This window comes from Rhineura floridana, chromosome 4 (genome assembly GCF_030035675.1).
Source record: "Rhineura floridana isolate rRhiFlo1 chromosome 4, rRhiFlo1.hap2, whole genome shotgun sequence".
In the NCBI taxonomy this organism is placed as follows: domain Eukaryota; kingdom Metazoa; phylum Chordata; class Lepidosauria; order Squamata; family Rhineuridae; genus Rhineura; species Rhineura floridana.
Genome location: NC_084483.1, coordinates 14,419,800 through 14,432,515, shown reverse-complemented (window position 1 = coordinate 14,432,515; position 12,716 = coordinate 14,419,800). Strand labels below are relative to the sequence as shown.

The following is a 12,716-nucleotide window of genomic DNA, read 5'->3' as shown; positions in this document are numbered from 1 at the left end:
TCAAGGACAGATCTGTCCTGTTTACTTGCTGCCCTGGGCTCCTGCTGGGAGGAAGGGCGGGATATAATAATAACAACAACAACAACAACAACAACAATAATAATAATAATAATAAATGAACATTAACACTAGCTCCACCAAATAATATAAATTAATGAATTATTTAAATCACTCATTGCATCTTAGAGGAATACAGGAGCATGAAATATGGTCTATCCAGATAATAAATCCAATCTCTTGCACAAATACCTAGAAGCTCAGATTTGATGAAGATCAAAGTACTGCAATTATTTTAGGTAACTGTGATAATCCTTAGGAGAAATAGTTCTTCCACTATACACACCACGTTGTACATTCCCATTACCCTCTGCTTAAGCCAATAACATTTTTCTAAATCCTGTGATGTTAAAATCTAAAGCTCTCCTATAAAATTTTACATTTTATAAACGATATATTATAGATTAATTACAGAACTTCTGAAATATATTTTCCTTAAGCTGGAAGCACTAGTTAGTCTCATTTAAAAATCCCTCCACTTTTTACATTTTCTAGGTTTATTCACTCTCCCACACATGCTTCTTATTTTAAAATGTGTTGTCCTGGAGTGCTCCAAGCACTAGAGGCCTAAACCCAAGTATGGAACACATCTCTTCTAGTCTAGCACCGAAAAGCACACCAGGGCAGTTGTTCCACAGAGTCTACAAACCTATAATAATTATAGATACGCCATGCATTAATTAGTGCATGGTGTGTGCACATCCCCAGCGGCATCTTAAGGCAAAAGGAGGGGCCATGTACCTGAGCCTCGGTGTATGAGGTGCAGTCAATGAAGGGGGGGCATAGGGAGCTGCCTGCCACCAAGTCAAACCATTGGGTACATCTATCTCTGTACTGCCTACATTGACTGGCAGCAGCTCTCCTGCTTTTCAGGCAGGGAGTCTTCCCAAGCCCCACCTGGAGATGAACCTGGGACCTTCTACATGCGAAGCAGGTGCTCTGCCCACTCAACCACAGTCCTTCCCCAGGGAGTGTGGGGAGTTCCGGAGGGGGGAGAGGATGCCAGGGGTGGCTCAAGGCATGTTTGAGGGAGAAGGGAAACTGTGGGAAGGGGGGCTCTTTTGGCAGGAGCCCAAACTGAAGTTAACCTGCAAGAAGGTGTGGCATGAGGGGGTGCCCACCTGCATTGACCCAAGTTTGCGAGGAAGGTTTGGTTCAGTTTTGTTTTTTGGGAAGGCGGGGCGGGACACTATTAGAGGGTGGTTAATCCAGGCAGCACCCTATCAGTCCTGGGGAGGGAGCAGCACCAGGGATCAAGGGTGGCTCTCTAGTACTCATGGAGGATGGTGGGTTAAGAACCTAAGAAGAGCCCTGCAGTGCTGGATCAGGGCAACGTGGGCTCATCCAGTCCAGCACACCCTCTTCTCACAGTGGCTGACCAGCTGCGGGGCCCCTGCGCTCCCCTTCCACAATCCGCAGCAGGATAGCAGGGCAGAAGCCTCAGAGCTGTTCACCATTCTCTTGCTTCATCTACCTTTCTCTCTGCTGTTTTTTGCAGCGTGCGCAGGTTTGCCATCAATTAAGATGGCAGCCGAGGCTTCCCTAAGGGGCTGAATCCTCTGCCGCCATCTTGGTTGATGGCAGCAATATGAGCGTGTAGCACACATGCATGCCATCAACCAAGATGATGGCAGAGGCTTCAGCCCCTTAGGGAAACCTCTGCCGCCATTGTGATTGATGGCAAACCTGTGCGTGCTGCAAAAAACAGCAAAGAGAAAAGTAAGTAGAGTGGGGGAATGGTGGGTGGCTTGGGATCTCCCACCCTGTGGCCAGCCCTGCTGGGTGGCCATGCCACACCACAGGAAAAACCGGAGATCCAGGGACAGGGGGTGTGGTCTGGCAGGGGAGCCAGAAAACACCCCTGAAGCTGGAGACTCCGGCTGAAAACTGGAGATCTGGTAACTCTAAACTAAAACTGTAAAGAAAACAAACTAAATTTAACTTTTTGTGCACACTGCATTGCAAATCTGGAAAAACTGACTGATAGTGGTGTTCCAATCCAAAAAGAGTTCAGGAACATCAAATCAGGTCGATCTGCTGAGAAAAACTGGACCAAATGAATTCTTCCCCAATCCCTAATGGCTCTCAGCTGCTTCTCATGAAGCAAAGATACAAAATTATTTAGCAATTTAAACAAGAGGGGAGGAAGAGGAGGAGGAGAGAGGAATCAAGAGGAGAGCAAGAATCCTTATGATGGGCATCCCAGCTGACCAAATGGCATTAGGTAGCACAGTGACACACAGATAAACCCTGTTGCAGGCTTTTCTTTGCTACGACTTTGCAACACTCAAAACAGAGCGCTTGTTAATAAAGGGGACTTTTGCTTTGAGCTCCTGTCAGCCAGAGCTTGGAAAAGTTACTTTTTTGAACTACAACTCCCATCAGCCCAATCCAGTGGCCATGGCTGGCTGGGGCTGATGGGAGTTGTAGTTTTAAAAAGTAACTTTTCCAAGCTCTGCTGTCAGCTGATAATAGCGCCTAGCAGATTTGTTTTTCCAGTGTTTGCTTCACAAGCCAAACTCTCATTCCAAAGCCAAGCCCACTCCTTTTTAGACGTTGTGTTTCATTCCTTCCTCCTTAGTTTTACCGAGGTGGTTTGTTTTTATTGCAATTTTTAACATTTCAATTTAATCTCCTCCATCCCAGTCTGTTTGTTTGTACAGTATGTATTGCCTCGAGGTAACCAACACAAATCTCTCCAGATGTTGTTGGACTACAACTTCCATCAGCCCCAGCTAGGGATGTGCTAGAATTCCACCCAATTCAGATTTGGTGCCAAATTTTCCATTAATTCGCTTATTCTCATTCACTGAGGATTGGATTTTAATGTAGTGAATTTCCACTGCTATTTTTGAAAACAGACTTTTTAAAAAAAACAACACTAAAACATCATTTGTAAGAATGATAATTTATCAATATTTCCTTTTAAAATATTTCCTTCAAAATATCAATATTTCCTTTAAAATATTGATATGAATATCGATAGTTTTTCTGAGCAGAAAAATACTGTGGATCAGTAAAAGCAGCGGTAGGGGATATAGAATGAACTCAAAATGACGCCAGCCTATTAGGTTGATGGAATGCTTTTGAACTGGCACCAGCCAAAGGATCCCATCCCTAGCTCCAGCCAACATGGCCAATGATCAAGGATGAATGGAATTATAGTCCAACAACAACTGGAAGGGACTGAAATGGCAATCTGTTTCCTGTTCATTTCCTAGTAAAAGTATTTATATACCGCCCTTTCACTAATCAACAACATAAAAACCTATGTCCTTTGTAATACTTTCCTTTGCCTAGCAGCTGGTGCTTCCAAAGGTTAACCTATGACCGTTTGGGGATCCCTGAGCTGCCCTGTGATTTGGAGCGAGTGGCATGCTACCAAATCCATGGTGAGTATTCCTGCTCCCACTTTCTCTTCCCAAATGCTGGCTGCCCCTTGATAACCTCCCTCAATTCTCATATTCTACTGCTTCTGTGCCCACCAGCCTCCCTTGGGTCTCTTGGGGGCTGAAGTCCTGCTGTAGCGGGGGGGCAGGCAATGCCTGCCTTTGCCCATTGCTACTGCTCTGCTTTTCACTTGCTGTCATTTAGTCTCCCTCCCTTATTTATTTATTGCTTTCTTTAAATCAATTTTACCCTACTCTTCAGAAATCAGAAATATGACAGTCCCTGCCCTCAGGCTGACAATCTAAAAGGCACAATACAAAAGAAAAAGGGACTAGGAAGGAAGAAAGGAAAAAAGCAGACACTAGCTCTTTGCTTACAGAAGAGTTATGCAGGTAGTCATTCCTCAACCACATTCAGATTCCCCAGTCGTTCACCCTAGTCTGCTCCACATGTGAAAAGTGAAATTCCTCTGTACTTGTGGTGCCATGCCAGTAACTGCCGTTCTTCAGCCTGCCTGCACCCTGTCAGTTCAGCTTTCAGACTGCCCAGGTTCTAGCACACTGTGCAAACCCTGTTAAATCTGGGGTGCTGCCAAAGTGCCCAGGACTGCCTCCCATTGGCTCCACCTCTTCTGGCATCAGCCCATTCTTGGGTACTCACTGCGAGTAGACCGGTAACAGATGGGTTGCCTGACTGCCAGATCTCTTCTCCTTTGCTTTCTGCTTTTCTGCCCCCATGTGGGGCCACTGTTCCCACATACTACTGCTGCTCATCTCAATGAGAAAGAAACTGTCCAAATGCTCCTGTTCCTGTCTGTCTTGGTGGGAGTGAAAGTAATGCAAATTTTGTCCATATCAGCTGTTCCTGCTGCCTGCTTCTGTGGGAGACAGAGAGACTGGCCATTGTGGCCTCATGCTGATGCTGCCTGCCTGAGAGAGAGAAACTAGTCATTGGGCCTCAGGCTGATGCTGCCTGCCTGAGGGAAAGAGACTGGTTATTGTGATCTCACGTTGATGCTGCCTGCCTGAAGGAGAGAGATTGGCCACTATGGCCTCCTGCTGATGCTCTCTGCCTGAAGGAAAGAAAGACACTGGACTTCATGCCTACAGATTGCAACCACTGTCAGATGAAAGGTGCCCTTTGCAGCCTGTACTTGTTTAACAAAATGTTAAGAAAGCCAATTCCCATTGTCTCACTTCTTCTCAGGCAAGCTTTTTCAAATATGGGATGACTGTCCTCTGCTGCCTCAGGTATTTCTCTAAGGAACCGGAGCCACTAAAGAGCCATTGTTTGGGGATGAAAACTCCAGCCCAGTATTGTGTATTCTAGGGATATCCAACGTGGTGCCCCCCAATGTTGTTAACTGCAACTCTCATCAGCCCCAGCCATCATGGCCAGTGGTCAGGGATGATGGGACTTGTAGTCTGCGGAGCCTCCTAAGGATCTATATTGGGGCCTGTGCTTTTTAGCTTGTTCATAAACGATCTAGAATTAGGGGTGAAGCAGTGCAGTTTGCTGATGATACTAAATTGTTTAGGGTTGTTAAAACAAAAAGGGATTGCAAAGAGTTCCAAAAAGACCTCTCCAAACTGAGTGAATGGGTGGAAAAATGGCAAATGCAATTCAATGTAAAAAGTCCAAAGTGATACATACTGGAGCAAAAAATCTTAATTTACTCTCATGGGTTCTGAACTGGTGGTGACTGACCAGGAATGAGACCTTAGGGTCATAGTGGGTAGCTGTATGAAGATGTTGACCCAGTGTGTGGCAGCTTTTGTGAAAAAGCAAACTCCATGCTAAGGATCATTAGGAAAGGTACTGAAAATAAAACTGCCAATATCATAGTGCCAATATACAAATCTGTGGTGTGGCCGCATTTGGAATACTGCGTATAGTTTTGGTTGCCTCACCTCAAGAAGGATATTGTAGAGTTGGAAAAGGTTCGGAAAAGGGCAACCAAAATGACCAAGGGCGTGGACCGACTCCACTATGAGGCAAGTTTACAGCATTTGGGGCTTTTTAGTTTAGAGAACAAGTGAGTAAGAGGTAAAACGAAAGAACTGTATAACATTATGCATGGCATACAGAATGTGGATAGCGAAAAGTATTTCTCCTTCTCTCATAACACTAGAACTCCAGGACATCCGATGAAGCTGAATGTTGAAAGATTCAGGACCGACAAAAGGAAGTCCTATGGAATTCACTCCCACAAGAGGCAGTGATGGCCACCAACTCAGATGGCTTTAAAAGAGGATTAGACAGGGTCATGGAGGATACAGCTATCAATGGTTACTAGCCATGATGGCTATGCTCTCCCTCCATATTCGGAGGCGGTATGCTTCCAAATACCAGTTGCTAGAAACAGCAGGAGGGGAGAGTGCTCTTGCTCTCAGGTCCTGCTTGTCAGCTTCCCATGGGCATCTGGTTGGCCACTGTGAGGACCAGATGCTGGACTAGATGGGCCACTGGCCTGATCCATCAGACTCTTTTTATGGTCTTCGTCCAACATGATTGGTTTACTCCATCTGGCAGCAGCTCTCCAAAGACTGAGAGAGAGCTGTTTCTCAGCCCAGCTCCCTGACATTCCTTACCAGACTGAAGCTGGGACTTTCTGCATGCAGAACATGTATTCTACCCCTACCATCATTCTCACAAGACTGACTTGGAGAAAAGGGCTCCTGGCCCTTGTCACAACCAGGTGTCCTAGGTGCAAGCAGTACTTCCAGGAGGATGCTAAATCTGCTACCCCCACTATTGGAGGTTGGAATCAACACCAGGAAGTGTTCCATTTACCCACGGTCACAAGAACCTTTATTTCAGCTATGTCCTCATTCAGCTTTGATCCTGAATCATATGATGCAGAAATCTCATGGTGGGCCCCACTTCTTGCTATTCTCTTTACACATATTAATACCACAGGTGCCGTTCCCCTGGGATGGCGTACTAGTATAATAGTGCCTATTTTTAACAAAGGGGACCCTTCAGACCCCTGTAATTATAGGCCTATTAGCCTCCTTGATATCACCGCCAAATTATATGGGCGCTTCCTGTTGAATAAACTTATGGATTGGGACACTAACCATTCGATTATTCATCAGGAACAGGCGGGATTCAGAAAGGGCAAGAGTACAATGGACCAAGCCTACATTTTACATCATTTAATATCTAAATCCTTAAAAGGGCCGAGCTCATCCTTATATGTTCCGTTCATAGATTTTGCTGCAGCTTTCGACTCGGTGGATAGAGAGTTGTTATGGAATAAATTGGATAAAACTAATATAGATAAAAGGCTTTTATGGTTAATTAAATCTCTTCATCATTCAAATTTCCTACGTGTCTGTCTTGGTCGGAATGGTGCTCTCTCCCGTGAAATTCCTGCTTCAAAAGGGGTCAAGCAGGGATGTATACTGGCCCCCTTTCTTTTTAACTATTTTATAAATGACATCATCCCTGCAATGACTTCAAATAGATTCCCCCCCCCCCGTGGGTTCCAAAAAAATACCAGCTTTATTATATGCAGATGATTTAGCCCTCTTTTCTTTAAACAAAATCAGCCTAAAAAGAATGCTAATCTGCCTAGGGGATTATTGTCATGCCCAGCATTTGCAGGTCAACCATACAAAATCTAAAATTATGGTTTCCGGGAAACATAGTAAGGCCAAAACAAACTGGACTTTGAATGAGAAACCCATAGAACAAGTGCAGTCCTTTAAATATCTCGGTTTAACTTTTAACTCCAAACTCTCATGGAAACTCCACCTCGAAGACACCAAACTTGCAGGTGCAAGAGTTTTAGGACAAATGAAATGGTTTTTTTACTCCCGTGGGGGTCAGCTGATTTTACCTATGTTGAAAATTTTTACTGCCAAAGCCCTACCAAAATTACTTTATGGGGCAGAACTCTGGGGCCACTCACTTAAAGCCAGTCTTGAGACCCTTCAAAATTCCTTCATGAGACAGATTTTGGGGCTCCCTCTGGGAACCCCATCTGCTCATGTAAGGACCGAACTAGGCCTTCCATCTCTGACAGCCAAAATAGATCTGGCTGTGCTAAGGTTCTGGAAGAAGATCTCAATGGCAGACGAGACTTCCATCGCTAAACTCTGTTGGCAAGAACAATTACTGAAAGGAGGCTGGGCTCAAGCCACTAGAGCTGTAATAGATTTTTATAATCTCTCCCCTGGTGATCTTATATCCTTTTCCCCATTGGAGCTCCGTAACTGGATTCTGAACTTTGACGCAGATCAAGATAGGGCTTCCATAGTGGCATCGCCCTTTTCACAGTGGTTCCCCCTTGTAAAAGTAAATCATGCCATCCCATCATACTTCACTAATTTAACTAGCGCTCCTGTACGTAGAGCCTTCACCGGGATAAGATTCCAGACGATGGTCACAGCCTTTCTGGAGGGTAGATACAAGGGAACGCTGAGAGCGGAGCGTTACTGTGTCTGTGGAAACAAGGCCGTAGAGGACCTCGTTCACTACATGTTAATGTGCCCACTGTATAATGACCCAAGACAAAAATTCTTAGAACCCTTGATTAGCTCTAGGGTAGGGATTCCCATCGATATTTTAATAGTTGATTTATTGGCGGATAAACAAAATACGGTGACATTGGCGGTGGCAAATTTTGCCCTTGCCGCCAAAAAGATCAGAGCAAATTATGTCAACTCACATTCGCATTAGATTTTGGATTGTTGTATCTGTTTTTATTGGATATAAATGTATTTTATTGTCACAGTGTTCACAGTTTGTTGCAATGGCCTATGGCTACAAGCAAATAAAATTTGTTATGATGCAGGTGTTTAGTGGTGTGTCTGCCTCACATCTGCCTCGCAGTACAGAAGTTCTCTGATCCAGTAAAGGGATGGTAATACAAATACATCCCTCTCACATTCTTCAGGTGTGAGGGTTACTCTAGTCAACATCTGGAGAGTAACGGGTTCTGATCTTTCACTGGGTATATTTTTATTATTACCTTCTCCTTGTGAATTGTGCAAACCATTCTGCTTTCCGCATTCCTCTCTTGCCAAAACTCAAAAGAATGGAGCCTGGCCATTCCTTACTCATAGCTAGTCTTCTCTGCAAAAGCAAAGGATGGAGATGCAAAAAGCCAGCTGGATTATCAACAACTGGATCCAGTTCCTTAAGCAGGAGCTGCAAGGCTTCACAGTTCAGTGCCCCCAGGTGTTTTGTTGTTCTTGAGACACTTCATTTATTTAATTATTTTCAATATTTATTTACTGTCCTTCATCCTATTCAGGATTCCACTCTGCCAAGAACTAAGCTTCTGTCATTTGTCTTTTACTAGCCAATTTGGGCAGACGTTCAATTTGAAAATGGTTGCCTGCAAATTTCTGAGTACAAAATCTATTGACTGGCAATATGGTAGAAGTGAGCGAAATGAACAGGACAAGAGGGAAGGGCCACAGCTCAGTGGTAGAGCATCTGCTCTGCGTGCAGAAAGTCCCAAGTTCAATCCCCAGCATCTCCAGGTAGGACAGGAGAGCTGCTGTCAGTCAGTGTAGACAATGCTGAGCTAAATGGACCAGTGGGTCTGGTTCAGTGTAAGGCAGCTATCTATGTATGGAAAAGAGTAACGAGGATGATCAGATGACTGAAAGCAAGGCCCTGTGAGGAGAGACTGAAAGAACTGGACATGTTTAAGCCTGGAGAAGAGAAGACTGAGGGGAGATATGATAGCACTCTTCAAGTACATGAAAGGTTGTCACATAGAGGAGGGCTGGGATCTCTTCTCAATCGTCCCAGAGCACATGACCCGGAATAATGGGTTGAAGTTAAAGGAAGCCAGATTTCGGCTAAACATCAGGAAAAACCTTCTAACTGTTAGAGTGGTATGACAATAGAACCAATTACTTAGGGAGGTGGTCGGCTCTCCAACACTGGAGGCATTCAAGAGGCAGCTGCTTGTCAAGTACACTTGAATTTGGATTCCTGCATTGAGCAGGGGGTTGGACACCATGGCTTTATAGGCCCCTACCAACTCTACTATTTTATGATTCTGTCAGGAGGAATTCACAGTAAAACGCTGAAAAATTTTCATGAGGATTTTTTGTTTTTTAAACACGGCAAATTACTGCAGAAATGTGAAGAACTGAATTAAATACTGGAAAAATGAGAAATGGAGCGAGCTGAAATTGACATACCTTTCCATCCCTACCCTTTGGGCTGCTTATAAGTAAGAAGACAAGTTGGTGGGAGGCTGGCTGAGGGCCGACTGAGGTTGGTGGGGCAGTGCCCCATTCGCCTTAATGGTCCAGGCTCCATGGGATGCAACCCAACTTGCTACACTCACTTGGAGCATAATAACCTATAGGTATAGATAGCCTGCATTTACCAGCCCATCCACTATTTGCAATAGAGCTGCTGGGCAGCAGTTTTTGTATATGGAGGGTAACAAAGAAGAGGCATTTTGCTACTCACATAGCCTTTCAGAAAGAAACAAATACAAATATATTGATGTGTTTTATATATATCAAAAAGGGGGGAAGAGGGCTGGTCTAATTCCTGTCTATCCAAATAGTTTTTGTGCACTTATAACAAAGTATAAAGAAGTTTATTCAGCTGCATTATTTTCCCCATAGAAAGACAATATAGAAATGACACAATACAGTCTAGTTCTTACCTGGTGCTGGTTGGCTAGGAACAACCTGAGTGGATGGTTTAGGAGTGAGGGAAGCGGTGTGGTTTACTCCATTTTCAGCTGGTGCAGGGTTAGGTTCATTGTTAGCTTCTGAAGGGACATCTCCCTGGTCTGCCTGACAATGCAAAACACTTTCCATAAATATGCAAAGAGGCAAGCGATATATAGGAGACACACTATACTTCTGAGATGAGGCTACTCAGCAAATGATGATGGATTCTACTTCCAATGATGTACACACAGAGCCACTTAAATGTATCCAAATGATAAATCATGTTTATCTACCCATAATCACATGATTAATTAGCCCTAACAGAGGAATACTACAATACAGATCTTTATTGGAATGTCTAGATCTTTCTTGAATAACTTTATACATTTTACATTCCTATTTTAAATTCCTGTCCCCTACTCCAGTACAAGATTATGACGTTCAACAAATCCAGAAAATACAATTTATGCAGATAGGACTCAGTATACTACTGTCTTATAATATATAACTATGCAGATACAACTATAATCTAACAGTAGAATACACTAGTCACCAATGAACCAAACATGAAAAAGAATTACTGCTCTTTTCTCCCCAGGTTTATATCCCAGACATCTAATTACTAATCCACCCCCAAGACACATGAATTGTTGCCAGGGCAGCTCACCCATAATTATATTCAACAGATAAGCTTATGTAAACAGTACCTCCATCCTTGCTGCATGCTCAGATGAATGTGTCTGTAATGCTCAACCTGTTTAAGCATTCCCCACAACCCTTCCTTTCTCACCAGCACTCAGTGCCCACGTTTAGAGCTCATTCTTTTTTATTACACACAAAACATCTTACAATTGCTTTATTAGTGGTCATATTCATCAATATACATTGGAGATTCTCATTACATGAATGGAACCGGGAGGAAGGCACACAATGTCAGAGCACGGTTAGGCGGTTCATCTTCTTGCGATGCGAAAATGTATGTAGGAAGGACCTGTTGCCATGGTACCACACTGGATTACTTTCTCAGGCAGCTTTCATTTTCACTCTTCATCGGTAATACAGTGATTGGGAGGGGGTGAGGGATTCTCTCCCCTAAACACTTCACCATTTCAAAATATAGTGTGGATTCAGCAATAGGGGCACAATTTAAAACATTATGGCATGAAGATGTTATTCTGAAAACTGGCTCAATATTTCCACCTATGAACATGGCACACTAAAAATGGATTTTCACTACACTGATTTAACACTTCAGATGCCACATAATGTGACCAGATTCTGGATGTTGTATCCCTTACCCATCTCTGGTATGCAGTGAGTGGAAAGAAGGTGATTGTTTGTTTATGCTTGCTCCCTATACTTGCTTATCTTTGCAAGCTGCTTTGTTGTTGTTATGTACCTTCAAGTCAGTTATGACTTATGGCGACAGTATGAATCAGTGACCTCCAATAGCACCTGTCGTGAACCACCCTGTTCAGATCTTGTAAGTTCAGGTCTGTGATTTCCATTATCGAATCAGTCCATCTCTTTATGCAATCCATCCATCAAACACCCAATTATTTGTCTTTTTTGCAGTCCATGGTATGCACAAAGCTCTCCTCCAACACCACATTTCAAATGAGTTGATTTTTCTCTTATCCACTTTTTTCACTGTCCAACTTTCACATCCATACATCAGGATTACAAAGGACAGAATGGACCATTGGTCTCACCTGAAGGATGGTTTTCCCAGGTATCATACCATCACATGGGCTATAGAGCCATCTAGCATTCAAAGGCAAGAATGTACTGAAGTCAAGACCTGGGGCATCCGTGCCCCTTCCACTCCAGTTTATTTGCAACAAGGCCAAAGTGAGATATCTGAAAAGGTACAAAAGGGCCAACAGGCCTACCAGCAAGGAAAATAGGGACACTGCCCCAAATAACACAAAAAGCACATTCATTCCTAATAGAACCAGAAAGGGGCCTGATGATGCAAGGTGTTAGCTTTTAGACCCATCTTCAGACCTCTATGCAGAAACTGCAACACTTGCTGTGAAGTGGCTTGAGAGGGTTGATAGTCATGGGACACACACCGTTTGGAAAAGGCAGACCAAGTACTCTGGTAGATGCGATTCGTCGACAGCCTTCTAGACGCCAGAATTGTATCAACAACCTCCTGTGATAGGCCTGTGCAAATCAACTGCCTCAGTTCAAATGCCAAGCCGTCAGACTCAGCCAGCTGGGATCCGGGTGCCAGATTGGTCCCTGTGACAGAAGGTCTGGTCTGTTTGGCAGCCTCCAAGGGTCTGTTATTTATAGTGAGACCAGGTCTGAGAACTGAGGCCAGCACAGGGCTAGCAGGACCAGTTGAGCCCTTTCGCATCGAAGTTTTCTCAGCATTCTGTCCAGTACAAGGATCGGAGGGAAGGCGTACAGAAGACCGTCCAGCCAAGGTGTCAGCAGCACATTTACAGATTCAGCAGTTGTCTCCAGATACCTCAAGAAGTACCGGGCCAGCTGGCAGTTATGACTTGAAGTGAAGACATCCACCAACAGGTTGCTGAACCAATGCTGAAGAAGGTTGAGCACAGCCAGGTGAAGTTTCCACTCTCCCGGAATCACCTGTTGTCT

The 12,716-nt window shown here is 44.1% G+C and overlaps 1 protein-coding gene across 11 annotated transcripts in view; it reads right to left on the bottom strand.

Annotated features, from left to right (window-relative positions):
• Positions 1-12,716, bottom strand: part of PLCB1 (phospholipase C beta 1) — a 689,597-nt gene that overhangs the window by 124,166 nt on the left and 552,715 nt on the right. For all 11 annotated transcript variants that reach the window (XR_009762119.1, XR_009762120.1, XM_061622530.1 and 8 more), the window contains one exon: positions 10,094-10,226. Coding sequence is in view for 9 of the 11 variants with exons in the window: in XM_061622530.1 (XP_061478514.1) it covers positions 10,094-10,226 (133 nt within the window). In the remaining 2 variants the exon portion in view is untranslated. The remainder of the gene's footprint in view (positions 1-10,093; positions 10,227-12,716) is intronic.